At 34.3% G+C, this 20,404-nt stretch overlaps 2 protein-coding genes across 2 annotated transcripts in view; one reads left to right on the top strand and one right to left on the bottom strand.

Moving 5' to 3' along the window:
• Positions 1-20,404, top strand: part of LOC144842657 (uncharacterized) — a 37,880-nt gene that overhangs the window by 3,394 nt on the left and 14,082 nt on the right. The window contains exons 6-8 of the mRNA XM_078699158.1: positions 6,399-6,596; positions 9,052-9,194; positions 9,705-9,804. Coding sequence (XP_078555284.1) covers positions 6,399-6,596; positions 9,052-9,194; positions 9,705-9,804 — 441 coding nt within the window. The remainder of the gene's footprint in view (positions 1-6,398; positions 6,597-9,051; positions 9,195-9,704; positions 9,805-20,404) is intronic.
• LOC144842667 (uncharacterized) lies at positions 10,801-19,281 on the bottom strand. The gene is made up of 2 exons (XM_078699182.1): positions 19,191-19,281; positions 10,801-13,561 (listed from the first exon to the last, which is right to left on the bottom strand). Exon 2 carries the CDS (start codon positions 13,457-13,459, stop codon positions 12,077-12,079), a length of 1,383 nt encoding a protein of 460 aa, XP_078555308.1. The 5' UTR covers positions 13,460-13,561; positions 19,191-19,281; the 3' UTR covers positions 10,801-12,076.

Below are 20,404 nucleotides of genomic sequence, written 5' to 3'. Positions count from 1 at the left end.
ATATTATGGTGATGGATAAGGAAGAACAATATAAATTTGGTCGATGACTTGTTAAAATACAATTATATTGTTATATTATTTTTTGGAAATTTATTGGTCAAGGGTATAAAGAGGAAGCTTGCAATAATCACAATATTGTGTGAACCTTCTTTAATGTCCAAAAAATATGGAAGTAACATTTTGATCATGACAGCTAATACGTAAAAAAAACTTAAATCTCAGCGGAACGGGCAATTGTAACAGTGTGTGTGCATATTCAATATTCTCATTCTAAAGCTCTGCCTACACTATCAAACTGGTTTGAGTGTGATATGCCCAAATACGGTAGTGATGTAATATCATCATGTCCATATATGGCCACATCATATTTTTTTTTCACATAAACTTTGATAGTATAGACAGCTTTAAGCTCTGCTTAATCTATCAAACTAGTTTGATAAAAAAAGTGTTACATATGGGCAAATCACATTTTTTGTCACATGATAGTGTAAACATCGTTTTACAATGTCACCCACAATGTTAAAATGGAGCTTTGTCCTACGATTTAGTCTGAAACACCTTTGTTCATGGTAGAGCAAGTCCAGCGTCTAAACACACAAACCAATTACTTACCCAGCACCTTCTTTATTCTATCTTTTTTCCCTTTCAAAATAAAAAATTAATTGATTAACAAGTAACCTGTTTCACCCCGAATGAAGATAGTTTCATTAAACAATAAAACCTGGATTGTACACAGCTGTCTTGAGGTCTGATATTAGATCTTGACAAAATTTGATCTTTTAAAATATTAAGGATTTGATGTCCCAAGATTGGCATTATACATATCTACATGGTGGAAGGCTTAAAGACTGTTTTCCACAACTGCGAATCAAAAGTGTCCGTTTACATGATGCGTATTCATATTTTCATCTCCCAAATCCTTTTCTGCAATGATTTCATGTTTTTTACTTTAGCGAAATTGGTAGTTCGAATAGTTTCTGTTTTTGCAAAAGGAAAATTGAGCAACCAATCAGAGCTCAGGAAATGGTGTTCATGTGCACTCATGCGAATCACAAAGCTCAGCAGACATGTGATTGAAAAATGAAAATCACTCTTGTAGTGTAATAAAAGGTAGCGCGATTTTTAGGGTTGGATTTGCCTACTGGAAAGCTGGTGGTGGGTGGAGGTACCGTCTCTCATGGTACTATACACAGACCTTGTCTTTTGAAAATTATAGGTGTGCTACAAATTGCACTCCTCAATACATTCAAGGGTGCTGTAGGTGTGCTGTTTGTATTTTGGTGTGTAAAAGTTTACCAAATTTATGTTGTAAATCGCACTCCTCAAGGGCATTTTAAGAGTATGTTAGGTGAGTGATCGCACTCGCTTGCCTTAAATTAAATATATTGACCAAAAACTGTGATGCCTTTTTTCAGTATGTCCATATATCCCATAGAAAACAGCTTTCCTTTTGTCATTATTCCATTTGAAGTTGTTAGATGTGAACACCTTTTTACAACCAACCAGGGGCCGGATTTATCAAACTTGCTTAGCAAAAAAATCGTCTTAACTTTGCCTTAAATCCTTGATTTTGCCTAAGTCAGATTTATTAATATATCTAAGCAAAAATATTTGCTTAATTTTATCTTAAATCTAAGACGAACAACACCCTGCCTTAAGATGAAAAATTTCGTCTTATCTCATTTCTGCAACAGAAACATTCTTTTTTGACAACGCGAGCACGCTAGGCCGGACCATTGAACATTCGGAAAGGCTACGCTAGCGCGTTTTCCGCTGTACTACGGACGCTAAAATAATGATATCGATCTTCATAAAGATGGCCTAGAAATTGGTAGGAATGAAAATACGGAGATAAAATGTTATAGCGTCGCCATCTCTAAGAGAAACAAGCTAATGCGCATGCTTAAGAAAGGATTTTTTGTCTTAAGACATAATTTGTTGTCCTCTAGAGTTTAATTTTGCGCATGTGCAAAGTTATTTGCTTAAGCACTTCTTAAATATTTCAGCTTAAGCAAAAATATAAGCAAATATTGATAAATGCCAACCCTGACCTCTGAACCATGGGCAATGATGGTTGGATTGGCCCTATACAAATGAAATGATTGATTTCGCTTGCACAGTGTTTCAAAAGAGGACTTTTCTTTTTAATTGGCTGTTACTACTACTAGTTACTGTAGGAACTTTGATTTGAGGTTGCACTGGTCTAGTCACCATGTTACTAGCTTAAATGGAATATTTGTATTCACTAGTAGCCTGGCTGCTACTAGCCAACAAATGTCTTTTTACCATGTTTTATTAGCCTTAATGTGTATTATGAATGTACTGGTTTAGTCACCTGCCAAGTTAGGATATTTGTGTTTCACTGCCTGGCAATTGGGAGCTTTCACAGCTTTAACTTTAACGGATGACGTCAATCAATCGAGGGCGCTTCACTGATGCCGTTTGAAATTTAAATTCGCTCTCCTTTTCACCTAACATTTTACCATTTTTTAACGCCTTTTTTTCGTCTCGTGCTGAGTATTGTGCAAGTTGGTTGTTTGGTGTCTTTTATTATTTGTCTTTTGATGGTATTTTGCTAGTTTTGCCTGTATTAACCAAGCCAGCTGTAGGAGCAGGTGTACCTTTTTGTGCGCGGTACATACAGGTAGCACGTCTCGGTGCTGGCATCTCCTCGATGGCTGTCCGTTACTCTACTGCTGACCTAAAATCTTTCAACCAGGGTAAATGTTTCTACGATAATCCATCTTTCTTCAACATTGCTAAGGAGCTCCTGATATTGAGGAAACCGAGAGGTTCTCGTGGTGGCAGAAATAAAAGGCGTAAGATTAAAGTCGTTATTGGTAATGGGCCTAGGCCTACCAACATGGCCGCCCTCAACAAAAGTGGCTCTTCTCGAAATAATCTGGTCACAATTAAACTACGTAGATCAGGAGTTTCCTGTCCTAGACTTTTCCTTGCTAATGCCCGCTCTGTTAAAAATTCCAAATTCAAAGTCGATATAGCTGTGTTAACAGAGACTTGGCTGAATGATGCTACTATTGATTTTGTGAATTGTTCCGGTTTTAAAAAGTTCACGAAGAATAGATGCAACAAGAGAGGTGGTGGTGTTGCTATTTTTGTTGGTGATGATTTTGCCTGTGAATCTTGCATTGCACATGGTAGCTGTAATTTCGAATGCTTTTGGATAAAGACAACTATTCCAGGCAAGTCAAATCAAGGTAGTCACTTATATTGGAGCTATTTATTATCCACCGTCTGCCGCTAATGCGGATTTGTTGATTGAGCACATTGTTGATACAATTGATAACATTCGTTCTATGGATTTCGCTGCTCCTATTGCTATTTTGGGTGACTTTAATGACCTAGATCTAGCTGAGCTGGAAGTGAATGTTGGACTGTCGCAAGTTGTTAACTTCGCTACGCGAAAGGATGCCCTGTTGGACAAGATATTTTTGAGTCGTGCTGATCTTTACCATCTTCCGGAACGCTTAGCGCCACTGGGTCGGAGTGACCATAATGCCATCCTATTGGAACCACTGATTGAATTACCTCAGCACAAGCGTCTATCAGTGCGTTCTCAGCCATATCGTGACTCCTCTGTTTTGTCCTTTGGTCAATGGGTTACAACCCATGAGTGGAATGATGTGCTAAATATTGAGGACGTCAATCGAAAAACCAAAATGTTCTCTTCAATTTTGAATGGTGCTTTTAACAAGATCTTTCCTGTGCTGATTAGGAACAAGCGCACTGCTGACAAGCCCTGGATGTCCGACAAGATTCGAAGATTAATTGACTCTAGACAAACTTTGTTTCGTAGGTTTGGTAGAACGGATGAGTGGCGTTCAATTCGCAACTTAGTCCAAGATTGTATTAGAAAGGCAAAAAACAAATATTATTGTAATTCCTTATTAAGTCTTAAACGTAACAACCCTGCCATGTGGCATAAAGGTATTAAACAACTATGTAATCTTAAGACTAAAAATTCTAATTTCACCTTGCCTGGGCTGTCCAAAGTTGAAACTGCCTCTGAGATTAATGCCCATTTCTCTAGTGTTTGTAATGCCATCCCTCCTCTTAATTTAAACGATTTGCCTGCTTATCTCCCAGCCCCTGGGCCACCACCTTTAATATATGCTGGTCAGGTCCTAAAAGCCCTTTGTAATCTTAAGCCTAACAAAGCTGGCCATCCAGATGAACCCCCTATTAAATTATATCGAGATTTTGCTCCTGAACTTGCTGAGCCTGTTGCGGATATCTTCAATCATGCATTGAAGGATGGTGTTTTCCCCGACCTTTGGAAAAGGGCTACTGCAGTTCCCATTCCTAAAACTGTGAATGCTAGTTCTGTCTCTGACCTTAGACCTATTTCCCTTACCTATATTCTTGCCAGGGTATTTGAATCTTTTATTGTTAAGTGGATTCTTGAAGATATTAAGGGTAAATTAGATTCTCGTCAATTTGGTAGTAGGAAAAAGGCTTCCTCAACTCACTATCTTGTTAGTCTTATTGACTCTACACTCAAAGATGTTGAGAAGGGTAAATGTTATGTGAACCTATGTGCCACTGACTTTACTAAAGCTTTTGATCGTGTTGATCATAATGTTATTATTATAAAGTTGATTGAACTGGGTGTGAGGTCGTCCATAATTCCCATCGTCTGCAGCTTTCTCACTTCCCGTTCTCTCAACACCAAGTTTGCTGGGACTTTGTCATCTTCCAAGTCACTGACTTGTGGTGTCCCACAGGGGACATTGCTTGGCCCTGTACTTTTCCTAGTACTTATTAACGATGCTTGTGTTGATTGCTGCAGACGATGGAAATATGTGGATGACCTCACACTTGGGGAGGTCGTTCGCAAAGGTGATTTGCCTTCCATGCAATCCCTGTTAGATGATCTGAGTGTTTGGTGTTCATCCAATAACATGATACCCAAACCCTCAAAATGCCATATCTTGGTTGTCAATTTTCTTAAGGACAAGTCGGACGATATTATATCGCCTTCTTTTGGTCTGAGTGGTTCCATTTTACAAGTAGTTGATCACATGACGCTTCTTGGTGTAATCATTCAAAATGACCTGAAATGGGAACTTAACACTAAGAATATTGTGTCTAGAGCTTCTAGACGTTTATTTTCCTTGTGCATTTTGAAAAAAGTTGGAATCTTAATTAATGATCTGTTGACTGTTTATATGGCTTATATAAGACCTATTTTAGAATATGCTGCCCCTGTTTGGCATGGCGCTATCACTAAGAATATGTCCAAGTCTATTGAAAAGGTACAAAAGAGAGCATTGCGAATCATGCTAGGTAACAACTATTTGCACTATGATCATGCATTGTCTGTTACTGGTTTACCTACTCTTGTTGAGAGAAGAAACAAACTGGTGTTGTCTTTCGGGGAAGGCTTACTAAAATCCGAGCTGTTTAGAGAAATACTTCCCCCTCTTCATAAGCCAGCTCGGTCTCTCAGATTCAACCGATTTCTAGAAGTACCTCATTGTAAAACCAGCAGTCTTAGGTCGTCTCCAGTTCCCACCATGGTGGATATAATTAATAGGCATCACTAGCTCTTTTTTAGATATGTAATAAGTGAATGTTTTAAGGTTTTTTAATATTCATGTATGGTTTATAATTTTATGGTACGATATCTAATTTTAATAAGATGTTTCTATTTTTATAGCAATTTTAACTAATTTTTATTTATTTGTAATACAATTCATTTCAGTCTTTGACTGTCGTTTTGTAATATATTTTTATATACCGATTAAAAAAAAATAAAATAAAAAATAAAAATTCTACTCATTTGCATATTAGCGTAGTTCAGCAAACAGTTGCATTAATGTACTTGTTATTTTTTACTACACTTTGTCGGGATGTGTACAATGCATGTGTCGCGCACACAAAATATGACGCATAAAATACATTGTATTTAAACATATCATGGATTACATTGGGCCTAGAGACTAGCCTTATTTAAAAACAAAACTTCATCATAAATAAGGTTCTCGACGCATGTAACTAAAGTTTTTTGTAAGATCGATTTGTTTACTATCACTATATGCTAATGTTTTTACAAGTTATCAATGCAAATAAATGCCATGGTTGGAGGACACTGGCGCTATAGAAATTGTCATTATTATTAACACAAATAGGATTTTTGCTTTGAAATTCATTGGTTTAGTTGGGTATGTGTTAACTTGAGCGGATTAGTTTAAATCATTACCGATCTTCCACTTTTCTCACAAGACACAAAAGAGAATTAGCTGTGTTTAGACTAACGCAGCTACTAACTTAGTAGTTTTTATCAAGAAATTTAGCGTCGAGTTAGTACTACTTTCTGCATTTCTCAGCTTGATGTAATTGCTTGCCATGGTAACATTTTTATATTTTGTTTTCAGTTGTCGGTGAGCAGTAGTGATGAAAAAACTAAATTAAAGCGAAAATTCACTGACGATTCTGGTGATGATGATTCAGAAACGCAAGAAATTGTGGACCTAAAAAGAAGAATCCCGAAGAAAAAAGGGCGTCCAGCAATCAGTTCTCGAGATTCAGATGGGCCTATAAGATCGCCCAAGAAGGACACTCCTAAAAAGAAGGTACAGTAACACATTTCAATTTGTGTTTTTTTAAATTTTGCACAAAAGGCTATCTTCTGCCTGCATGAACAATGTGCACTAGAAATGACACTACTGAACAAAAAATCGGGTTTCTGATTGAAAAAGAAGACTGTTTATAAAAATTCTTGATCATCAAAACTGATTTGTAAAACGGTTTTTCATGGAACAATTTTTAACTGCAACGCCGTCTCAATTTGACCTCGCTTCAGAATGTCACTGAATGGCTCAAGTATTTGACTACTTTCATTGGATAATAATGATGTCATCAATGACATAATGGCTATGAGCGCTTACTGGCTAAACCCAGGGCATACCGGAGCTTACAGGGGTACCAAAAAAGAAGGGCCCAAAGGAGACAACAGGCATTAAAATATGTTGAAAGGGCTAATAAATCCAAGGCCTCAGTGTTGAGTGCCTAAAGAGGGCCTTTGAACGTCATTACACATCCAACCACAAATGATCACCAGATGAGAAACCGGTTTTATTTTGGGTAACAATTAGACTGAAATGTTGTTACCGCAATTCTTTTTTTTTGTCAAGCGAGACTGGCCCAAAGTAAATCTTGGTTTTAAAGCCTATTTCCCACTAGATGAATTTATTCATGCGAATCATAAGCGTCAACTTTGTGCATTTGTATTTGTCTTCCAAAACCCCTTTCTGAAATGCTTTAGTTCTTAAAGATTTTCTCTTCAGCAAAATTGGTAGTTTAAATAGTTTCTACTTTTTGTGAAGCAAAAAATTTCGCAATCAATTGGACCTTAAGAATTTAGTTACGACGCGTTTCTGTTGATCAAAATGAAAATGGCAGCTATTCGCTCCTGTAGTAGAAAGTAAAGCGAGCAAACAAATTCGTCTAGCAGAAAACAGGCTTAAGAGCCTGGGAACAATTACACTATTTTTATTTCTCTTATAAGCATTAGTTTTTTAAAAAAAGATCAATTCCTCAATCCTTCAGAATTTACTAATAGTTTTAATACATAATAAACAATACTGTATTTTCAAAAGTAGAAAGGGATATTAGATTCAAAAACACAAATTTCACATAATAATTTAAAATTATAACATTAAAGTACAAAAGGTGTGAAAGCATTTCTGTGTTACCTTGATGTAACATCAGTATCGTTACATCAATGTAACGCATTGGGTTTGTGCGCATACGCACATAGCTTACAATACTTTTCATTGGCCCTACAACCTACCTATGCGTAGTCTATGAGGGGTTACGCGGAGAAAGAAAGAAGTATTTTCTTTCTTTTACTAACTCATACTAGTTAACGCTACTGAACTTTCGCACCTAACTTCAGTTCACAGTCACTCGTCACCACCGCAGAGCATAAATGTTTTAAATTGGATTAAGCTCAAGACATTACAAAACAGTAACCATTGGCTATTAGGGAAACGACCTTACAGAGACTCTCCGATTAAATCGCAGTCCATACTGGAGTACCACAATGGATGAAGATGTGTCCTACTGTCTTTTAGCGGTGATTAACTCTGGTTTGACAAGGCTCGATAACATTCATCGATTTAAATACGCTGACGACCTCACATTAGTGGAAATGCACCCAGCAACGAGACATCAAAACTACTAGATTTACTGTCTAAACTCCATGCATGGTCAATTGACAATAGGGACTTTTAGATTGAGTGAATGTGCACACGATGGTCATGTCCACATAGGTCGTAGTCGACTGTTCCCGTCGACAGATATAAAGACTTTTAGATTACGTGGACATTTACATTGGTTTATGTGCCAGTGAACATATGACATAATGACCTTTGAATTGTAATCCCTATAGTAGCGCTCATCCGTGATGCTATTCCACTGCACTGAACCGATAGAAGTACATGGGCTTAGGCTTAGCCGAGATCCTTAATTTTCTGAATAAAGGCTGGCGTCCTTAGTGATAAAACCCATGCCATCTGTATTATTAAAAGCTTTATTTAAAATAACCAATACAAATCAATAATTCACAGTCACAAATATAATTTTACTGAAAATCACTTTACTACATTCTCGGAAAATCATCAGGAAATTCTCGGCCATGGTTTTAGGTAAACTTTTGGAGTGTTATGATACTGGTAATCATGTCACAGAGAGAACATCAAAATGCCACTGAACAAGCACTTAAATTTGCCAGTCGACGTACCTGTCGCCAGCGCATCCGCATATCATAAAAATGATGTAAACGGATAGCATAGCAGTCGATAAATTTAACGTGGAAAGCTAAAATTCCCTAATAAGATGATCCTGAACCCAACAAGTGCTCATGTAGAGAAGTGTGCTTTTCCAAACAAATGTGTATTTTAAATGTTTTTTATTGTAAAATTGTTTGCAATTTGGCGTACGGGCCATGATTGCAATTGATTTGAATAAACCATAATAAATAAATAAATAAAAAATATAGATCCCTAGTTTTGTTGTTGTTTTTAGCCATTTGAACAAGGCATAACACCAGCAAAAAGGAAACCCAAGATGGACATGGACAGAATGTATAAGATCTTATTTGAACACAAGCAAGTCAACGCTAACAATGCTGATGGACAACATCCGGCCATCACACCCACAACAAAAAAGTAACAACCATTTTGTAATTTCCTTTATTTAAAAAAAGTTGACTTTTACCTATAGTAACATCACAAGTTTGTAAATAACATAACACGATGAAGCAAACTATATACAGTATGGTATATGTTTTTGTATTTATTTATTTTATTTCAGTTATCTGTAAAGTTATTTTTTTTTTCCTATAGGAAAAGCATCACAAAAGATGCAAATTTGCAAAGATGAAACATGTATATCACTATTAGATTGAAATAACCATAGAAAATAAGTATTCCCAATTAATAATAATCATGTTGATACAGTACCCGCTGCTTATTTGGGTTCAGTTATAACCTAGCCTTTAAGTACGAGGGTGGTCTTGGCCTTACCCCTTCCATATCTCCCAGCAAAAATCAAAATGTTAAACACCAATGGTGTATGTGAAAGTGGTAGGCCAGCAATCTGTAGGAGTAAAAGTCTGCCTTAACGAAAACCCTAACTGTACTTATATTGTTAAATGTAATACATTTGCATTAATTTAGGATTGGCTTTGTTGGTCTTGGCATCATGGGTAAAGGAATGGCTATGAATCTGGTGAAATCAGGCCATAAAGTCACTGTATGGAACAGAACCTCAGACAAGGTAAGTCTATAAAGAAATATAAATCTACAATCTATTAATAGCAATTGTACGCTATGAGATACTTTTTGCTGTTGAACAGATCTTCAGGTAAAGAAATAAGAGGAGAGCATTCAATAGCTCCCTTTAAATTTTCAAGGAGCTCGATTTAAAAAAATTGTTTACCCCACCTTTATCACATTTTTCTCGCATTCCTCCTTATCAAAAAGGAGCTGACTTTTTCTTTTTCACTTTTTTTATTTATAAAAAGTAATATTCCGTAAAGATATCAATTGAAATTGCATCATCGCATCAATCAAATGATCCACGGTCGATAACGGACCTTTAGACAACCTTTCTTGTATTTTGGTATGTTAAAATTTCTACTGCTAGTGCTACTGTAGTTAGTAAAAGCCACACGCATAATAAAATTCAAATCTTGTGCGTAAACCGAACTTTTTTTGGCCTATAAGTAAATACAAAACTTGTCCAATTGGCTGGGGATGTATTTTGCGATGGTAAAAGGACAGCTGACTACTACAGTCAATGAATCTAGGAATATGGGTTTTCTACCTCTAGAGGGAGGACTACGTAATTGAAAAAGACAATGATATTTAGAGACAATAATTTAGAGATAATTGTTAAAAAGGGCTTAAAAACTCCTATAACATTAATACAGTGATTAAATCTCAATTTTAGATGCAAATAAAGTATAGGTAGCAAGATAATATAAGCAAGTGAAAATGCCATGCTTTTAAAAAAAATGTTCCTTCATTTTCAACTTAAAATCCAAGTAAACACAGACAGCATTGAGTTTTATATTCCAGTTTATTTCAGGCCCATAGCATTCATTATTTTACCGTGTCAACTTTCTATATTTACTGTGCTCTCTCCGTTTGTTAGTTTTGGTTTGTGGTGCTTTACAATATGTTTTGTGTACACATATTTTGTTTGAACTGATAGGTAAAATTGGTCAACCCTCTAAATTGTCATTAACAAAAGCCCTGTTTTGTCCCCCCATCAAAAATAGTAAACCCACATATTGACTCCTACACTAAAGAAAAGAATTTGCATGATAATCATTTTTGTCAAGATCATTTCATAGTAAATGTTAAAGATTATAATAAGATAACTCAAATAATTGGCAAGACTTCATAAAAAGGAGATACAAAACAAAAATTGTATGTTTCCAGAATTTATTAAATTTGTAGACTATCCCTCAATGATGAGATCATTAAGACACATTACAATCAACTTTCAATATCATCCCTAAAATGAGTTTACATGGATGCTTTTTGGACATCGAAGTGTTGAAAACATTTTGTTTGTCTGCTCATAAATTAACAAAGTTATTGATACCATAATGTTATTGTGATGTAAATATTTTAAATTGATGTTAATGCATTGTGTGTGTGAAAACCATGCTATCAACCAGCTACTGTACTGTCCATGAGCTACAGTAAGGTATGACTATATGATAGATACAGTACATTGTTAGTGTTGTAAAGGAAAAGTATTGCAAAACAGAATTATTTATTATATTTCATATTCTGACTAGTATAGATGATCCTCCTAATTGGAAATGGTTGAACTGCCCTAAAATAAATATACAGTGATACTATATAGTTTGGTGCCTTTCAACCCTCTGCTTTTGAAAACTTCATTAAATACTAAATTTTTCACTTTATAGTCAATAAATATTTAAAGATTGTCCTTAATTGGTATTAGATAGTTATTATATATCATGAAAACAAATTATATTACAAGAAATATACAAATATGTTTTGGTCTAGCCTGGAGACACAAGGTAGACCAAACATGCATTTAATAACATTTAACAAAAAGCAACCAATTTACAAAATAATATCTTCTTAGTATATTCAAAACTCAATTCCTTTAAGCTCGGTTCACAATGGGGCACATTCAATCAAATAATTTGACCAAAACAGTGACAAATTATTTGTGTTGTGCTCCTAGTGGAAACCAAGCTTAATTTTACTATTTAAAACATTTTATTTACATTTTATATACATATTACACAAGCTCAATCAAGATGACCTTTGACCTTTGTTTTATAATTTAGCGATATAAATTGTCAGAGTTCCAACCCAGCACTATCATTTCTATAACTTAATTTTGATGAGTCACATTATTTGTGTCTATGACAAATTAACAATAGTGGTCATTTTATTGTTATTAAGAATAAGGATCAAAGTTGGTAGTTCATTACAACTATAAGTACGTTGTGTACACTTCCTTCAATTCTCGTAAATTCTTTATTCTGATGGAAGAATATTCATTTCGATTTGTTAAAGAACTCCACCTTAGTGGAGACTAATTCAATTCTCAAGTGGGGACTTGACGGTTGTCCATCTAAACACGATTCGGCCACGATTGGAACTTGACTCGCATCCGCCAACGACGCTTCTTGCACTTCCTCTTCATAACTTTCACGTATTGTCTGCAACTGTATAATCGTGTTATTTCCATACGCAGAACCTAATCCATTCATATCAGCTGCCATATTTGCGTTGGTATCGGAATCAATTTGTCGGTTTTTGTATGCAATTGCAAGTCCTAGTATAAGCAGCCCACAAAGACCGATTATACTTCCTAGCGCTATACTTGCCTTATCGATGACTTCGTTAAAATTTGATGCATCGTATGGGTTATAAATTTTGTCGTCTGGTAAATCACTTGGGGGCGGCAAACCATATCCTCGTTCATCTATGTAAATCTTTTTACATGATAAAATATTTGTAATAATGTTGTTCTCGTAAATATACAGACATACTCGTACACGCGTTGTGAGAAATGGACCTGCTACTATCATTTGTCGCATTTGTCCTGGCAGCATTTGCGATTGAATTAAGCGTATTCCGTCTGCCGTTTTAGTCTCTAACTTAAACTCTATGTCCTGGGCTTCACGGTCTAGTGTCCAATTAACTTGGACTGATGATCTGTCTATTAATTGTTTAGCGTAAATCTGCAGTTGTGGTTCTGACCTTGTTTCACAAATTTCCCCTGTGTAACTTAACGGACACATACATAAAGATTGTCCATCCTGTAAAACGCAAGTACCGTTATTTTTGCAATGGTTCACAAAACACAGATCAAGCGGTTTTGTCGTGTAAGTACGTGGCTTACGTCTTCGACTCGCTTTTCTACGCCATCTTGTATGTTCCTCAACAGGACAATTTAAATCTGCACTATTGATATCCTTTACCCTTTGACCTTTTAAAATCGGTGGACTGTAACATATATAATCAACATTACTAAGTAGAATCTTATTCGTTTCGTTGTCTATAAGCCATTTTTTAAGCCATAGTATTTCACAATCACAGTGTAACTTATTATTTGAAATATCAATAATATTAGAAGTTGGCATTTGCTGTAAAACATCCTTGAATAGGGTTCGCAGTTTATTGTTTGTACGATGTTTTCTTCTATCAAATAAATTCTGTCCTTTTATAAATAAATTACTTTGCAAGTTTTTGGGTGGTATTGTTGGCGCAACTGATAAAATTGTTTGCGTATTGCAATAGGCAGTACCTTCGGGTGTGCATACGCAATTTTTCGGACAAATCCAGCTGGTAAGTGATTTGCTCTCGCTCCATTGTAGTAATTGCAGAACCAAAACTGCCTTTAACATCAGGTTTTGAAAAGTCACTAAATCCATGATGGTGATGATGTAATTACAAATAGTTGCTTCAAATTAAAGGTGATGACATTATGTGCAAGACGTTCTATACTTGTTAAACTTTACCGGAGATTGCTGCATCTGGAAAAAAATGAAATAACGTTTTATGATATTAATAATTAATTTTATTACAATTATAAAAGTAATATTAAGTAGACATTCCAATTTATTTCCAAATTCACATAGTGATGGAAAAATGAAAAAAAAAAGATATTTTTGGAAACATTATCAAGGTATTAAATTGTCTTACTATAATATGTGAAACAGAAGTTTGATTAGGGTAAATTGAGATTGGAGGAAACAGGTTGAGGAAAAGAGCCTTAATGAAATTGAATACGATTGAGTCAAACAGGTTTGTGAAAAGAGTGGGATCTTATGAAACAGGTTTTAGGAAATGGGAGAGTACATGTAGATGATTAATACCTATGAAAGGTATTTATAGTATGTTGTTTAGTGAAAGTTACTTGGCTTAGGTCCTCTGTCAGATTGCTTTTCCTAGACTATTTATTAAATATATTAGTCAGTATATCTTGTATGATTGGGGCTGTGAAGTGTAAATCCTTCTCCTTGTTATCTGTTACTTGGCTTGTACTGTAGGTCCTCTGTATATAAACCCACTCCTAAACGTACCTTGTCCTGAATATTATCTTTAGCCCAATTAAAGTATGATGATACTGAGTATGTACCCAACCCTTGATTGACAGATTTAAGCCAATTCGAATTTACATATTTATTTCTAATTTAATCTAATTTATTTTCCTCCTAGCCTATTATCTTTTAAACTTATTAAACTGACCAAGATTATATGTACCATGGGATATAAGTAACCTTAACAAATTGTTAAGTTGATTTTTATGTAAATCGATTGATTTGGCTCATTGTTATCATTCCATTGGGTTATACCTATAATATATCCAGTGTACATGACCCAGGCAATTGTGTGCGACTACAGTATAGCCGTATTATTGACACAGTAATTCAATAAATTTCTGTTATATTAAGATATCTAGATATTCATTTAATTAAGGTAGGTTAGCCGAAGTACTGATTAATTACAGTAGTAATTCACACAATTATAAACGTTTTATCAGTTTATTTCCCATAGATAATTTGACAGTTAACATTCAACGAACGTTAATGCCATGTAATAATTATAACCTTTTCTTTATAGGATGACCTTTTACTTTAGGTATTTAATATTTAATAGAATTTTGATTTCTCTTGTCTATTAATAAAAGAAATATTTGTGTACTGTTTATTGAATAGAACTGAAAGTACAGTATGATGGTACTGTAGGAATACTAGTTGATTTCACCTGGTTTATTGTGTGTCCGTTTGTATTTCTTTTTAGTGTATTGAATAGAACTGAAAGTGTGAAGCCAGCAATACTATAGTACAGTTAGCTGATCTTCAAATGTTGTGGTTTTATGGTGTCCTACTATTAAGATGCTTACAAAAGAGAAATTAAATAGTATTTTATGAATCACAGTTGCTACAGTAGGATGCATACTTCACAAATTCAAAAACTTCAAAAATTATATATTTATTCCTTGTTTTGTCTAAAGAATGTCCATTATTTCTACATTATCTCAATATTTCCATTTTGCGATAGTTTTTAGATAATGGCTAACACTAACAGATATAAATGTTAATTTCCCTATATTTTTACAGGTTTTTTGGTATTAATCCCAATGCCTTGTCGAATTTAGCCATTTCACAAACTTCTTTGGAATGGACTATAGCTTATTGTATACCTCATTCTCCAAGGTTGAAGCATTTCTCAAAACTATTCTTCTTATTCTTATTCTTTTGTCTGTATGCAAGCAGACCTTACTTTACATACAGAGTACATACAGTAGAACCTCTCTCAAGTGGACAACTTCAGGACCCAACAAGTGTCCCTTGAATAAATAGGTGTTGTACAGTATGTAGTGTTAAAACACATTTCTCATGTTTGTTTCATGGGAATGTGTCCCTTATAAGGGTGTCCTGTAGTCAGTAATGTTATTATTGCACTTTCATACATCTTAGTGTGCCCATAGATTTTTATTGACAAACATTTTTCAATAATAATAATACTAATTCCTGTTTGTCTATCAGTCTGTTACCATTTTATGTTTTGATATATTTTACTTATTAATCATTATCGATATTTGATAAAGACAATTCCTAACCTCAATTTTGCCGCAACCAATGAACTACAATATCACATTCTGATGTGTACAATTTCCTGTTAGAATCTATCCATTCCTTGTGCTAGCATTTAACATACTATACTTGATTGATATCGTGCAGTAATTGAATTTTACGATTTGGTTTAAGTCAAATGCTGTACAGTAAACTGACCTTTTAGAGTTCCAAACAGCTTTTCCTTTCTTTATGAAGAAAATTAATAACTTGCGAGATTATTTACTCTTAATCGTGTCAGTTACTCACTCGTTGTAATACGGCTAGTATGTTAACACGGCGGCTGTCCCTAATTTATGCAAATTAACATCCGATATCGATTTCCTACTAATACTATCCACGCTGGTGATCTTATGTTTTGCTAGCAGTTTTCTTATATGTTGATGATTTTAGGTCCGTGTCTGTGGTAGTTGAACTATGACCTCATATCCCCATACTTCTTAATCTTATGTTTGCAATGTGGATGCCACCTGTGATATCAAATCCTAAATGTAATTTTCTAGATCCATTGTAAAGCTGTGGTTTTGTTTTAATTGCTTCTAGTAGCTCCCAGGTACATGAAATGAATATTCATGATTATGTAATAATGAATATTCATGAGTTGTCTGTGCCAGGCTGTACCTGGGCAGTTATTATCACTGAGACCTACTTGTAAATATTAGTGAGTTATTTGAACTAGTTGTTTCCGAACAAGTTCATCTCGTAAATTACTAACAAAGGGATTTGTTCCTGATGTTTATTGAAAATGAATTTGCACATTTTTCCAAAAATTATTTTAAATAAAAATTTTTATATGAAGAATTCACCTTTAAATAAATATGATTTCTCTAGTACATTAACCTGATAAACATTGGCATAATGAATATTTATCTGTATAGTAAAATAAAGTATTGGTATCAAATGTAGTGTTAAACATATTAGTACCGTGATAACAAATGATAGTACATTTACATTGGTCTTTTCTTCGGCGAAAATACTTGCCATTACTATACGCATTCTTTTTAGACTTTAATTATACTTGTTATTAAAATTGTAAATGGTTCAGTATTCGCCACCTGAGCAGTGGGCCCCAGGGGTTTTGGTTAAAGAATGTGTCGTATAACAGTCTGCGGGGGATACTTCAACCGTACTGTGGCACTTTCGAAAAAGGTAATGCCCAAAACCACTTAGCACCGCATCGTAAACAAGTCCGGAATAATCTGTGCCTGCCATATTATTCGCAGGATAATTATTCACTTGAAATGTACTTGTTTCGTCATTTAACACGAACTTTACTAATCGTGATGACGTCGTTTGCTAGATGATTAAGTGGAAGCAGTGTAGAGGCCGTATATTTGTGTTTTATATGGTTTTATAGGCCAACATGATGACTAAGATGACTATTCTGGCGCATAAAATGACCTAATTAATTTACACAACACTGAAACAATAGCTGATCACAGGTGCATCTTTTCAGAAAGCTAATATGAACGATCATTTAATTTTCATATTGTTGAAAATTATACATTGTTGACTTTTAATAACCAACTCTGATTACTCCTGTGTTTCTTCAATATGATTTTAATTCGATTTAAATGTTTATGCACTTTTTAGTGGTCCAACTGTTGCGAATTTTTTATTTTCATTACCCCAAAATCAATTCAGACCGTGTATTAATACACAGTGATATAATTTTGTTCTAAAGATATCTTTGAATTTTATTAATTTCACCAATAATTATATTTGATTTTTATCATAAATAATTTATGATCTTGTATTGGATGGAGAACCTGGAAAAAGATGGGGAATAACACAATTTATAAATGTTGAAGAAGGCATCTACTTACATAGCAATTACACATATCTCCTTGGTTGCTAACCAATCATTTGGAATTGACTTCAATTGCTTTTGTCCAAAGAACTAATATACTACTGTATGTACGTTTACTAATAATACAGGGAGAAATTAATTTGAAAGATAAGACATTTTTTTAGGTCAAAGGTGATATTTGTTTTTCTTTAGGCGTACTTATCCATTATATGTACAGCACGGGTTAAATTGCTTTCTTTCGTTTCTCCTAATTTCAACCCAGAAACGTTAGTGTTTTAGTAGTATACCTTCTCCCTGGTGATTTTTTCTATGTTAGAATGACAGGTTTATGGTATTAGGGCAGAGTTGTCATATCTCGAGGTCTTATGTTCAATTCCCTGGTGGCCTAGATTTAGATCCTTTGGGTCATTTAAATTGACGGGTTTATCCTAATAATTAAAAACGAATTAAGAGGTATTAATTAGAATGATTTAATTAAAAATTTCATTTTATCGATGCGACCACATGAGTAATTCAACAGTTCATTTTTTGTTTTTTAAATGCATTAATTAATGGAAAAGCCCTACGTTGTAGACCTCTATTAGGGACACCTCCGGGATTCAAGAAAGTGTCCTCTTAATAGGGATATCCTTGAATAGGGGTGTCCCCTGAATAATGGAACTTCTGGAATTCATTTTCATCTAGCTCACATGATATGCAGGATCGAAGATTAGCTAGCAAAATTTACCAGATTTTGTATTATAGTTAGTACTACTAAATAGATATAAAACTAAACTGTATATCCCTAATAATCTGTTCGTATGTAGGCAAAATATGAAATATTGTTATACAATAGTAGGATAGGCCATTTCTGGTTCGCCATATTAGGCGTGCAGCAAGTTGTTGTTTAAATACATTACTGTTTTATGATTATTTAGTAGTTGACATGATGACAACCCATGTTTTGTATGAGTCTTAGATATTAGTTATTGTTGTGACACAGCCAAGACTTGAACCCAGTTTTTGGAATGCAAGCATGCTCACCACCACACTGTACCGCTGGATAAACCTTTAATGTGTATTCATATAAAATAATATTAATCGTCTGTCATTAGATAATCATCTAAATGTGTTAAAACAGTACACACAATTTGCATTTATAGTTCAAAACTCATTAATAAATAATGTAGATATTTCGTTATAATGTAAACTCTAATAATATTGGTCATTTCAGTTTATTACTCAAGTTGTTTGCCCTTGTAATAATGTCTTATTACACACATCCTAATAAGCCCCTGGAGATTGTCCAAATATTATATGAGTAATTTTATGATTGTTTTAATTTTTTTCTTTTTTTAATTACGAATTACGGTCTATGTTTTTTGAGATATAAATTTTTAAATAAATAGATACAGTAAATAGATTTTGATGAAAATTATGAAAATTCTAATTTTAAAAAATTACCTAAATCCAGTGTACCATTTATCAATTAATAACAGCAATACATTTATTCGGTTAAACTTAAATGTTAAACGATAAAAATGTCAACTTTACCCATTATCCAAACATTGCCTCTCCTGTTTACATTCGGCTTAAACCTATTCTTATTGAATTCAAGTCCTTACACAATAGGTGCTGACATGACCAGTCTCCAAGCTTATTTACATCACAATAAACCGACTAAGTTTTTAAATCCTAAGCCTATTCAACCCCCTAATCACTACCCATACTTACCCAGTAAGTCCATGTTCTTACCGCGCTGTGTGTACCACATGGTAACTGTCACCCCGTGCCGGCCTGTTTGTTCTTGTACTAATGCGTGTATTATTCACGCAAGCGTGTGAGGAAATGGAAAGTGGTTCGTGTGCTATGTTGCATTAGTCACAGATATTGTTCACGATTCCACTACTCTTTGTGTACTGAATGGAGGTGTTTTTAGATTATTCCATTTGTTTATAGGGTAAACTACTCAGATTTATAGAAAATATTATTTATTGTTTTTATCGATGTTTTATAGGTTTTTTATTTCTATTTTTTTTAAACAACAGTACATTATAATCGTGAATATTTTAGATTTGAAAATTCCAAAAATGTTATTTGGATAGTTTTTTAAATTTCTCTAGCCAATCGTGTGTCATGCACTTTTATTCACTTTCATTTCCCAAGCTAGTAGTAGTAGGCTATAGAGGGTGCTATTGATAGTGACAATATAGAGACCGATGCCTTAGATGGTTCAGCCTTTTTAATATGTGTCTTTCTTAGCAAAAAAGATTAGGGTTAGCTTTTATTTACCTCTTCCATCTGTAATAAATTTTTAAAAAATTGGTCCATAACTAAATACAAGAGATAACAATGCAAAATATCTTTTCTCTTGCAAATTTATTTAAAGCAAAAACATGATACTTAGAAATGAAGAAATGATATAACAAAATTTGGTGTGGATAGGTTTTTGTGAAAAACAAGAGTTTATGTCTGTAGTCTGTCACCCTCTGTGAACAAAGTTACACTTACAGTAGATAAAAAAAAATTGAAGAAAAAAAAGTACCACTGACTTCATCAGCAGAATGACCTGTTTCCTGCGGTGGAGACTGACCTTAGCCAAACATGAGAAAAAGCCGCCCCAATCAAAATTCCAAACACTGAATCTTCTGCTTTATATGCAGGCATCCTATATAGTACTGTATATGCATACCATGGTTCAAATTTGATTGGATAGCAAATCTCAGCGTGGTAAGGTTCAACGGCTTAGTTCTCAATAATATTGTACAAACGAGCAACAGAGATCATAATTAATACGCCCTCATCTTATGCTATATTATATAACACACCTACATAAATTCCTGTCATTTGATTGGATGATTGTGGCTCACATGGCATGCAATAGTACATACTATTTAACGATCATGTAATAGTACTTTTTATTCATCTTTCACCTCATGAAATTATTT

This window comes from Antedon bifida, chromosome 5, assembly GCF_963402885.1.
Source record: "Antedon bifida chromosome 5, ecAntBifi1.1, whole genome shotgun sequence".
NCBI classification, from domain to species: Eukaryota; Metazoa; Echinodermata; class Crinoidea; order Comatulida; family Antedonidae; genus Antedon; species Antedon bifida.
This window is presented reverse-complemented; position numbering and strand designations above follow the sequence as displayed.

Bases quoted from the DNA above. Each gene is read 5' to 3' on its own strand.
- LOC144842667 (XM_078699182.1), bottom strand. From the start codon at position 13,459: ATGGATTTAGTGACTTTTCAAAACCTGATGTTAAAGGCAGTTTTGGTT.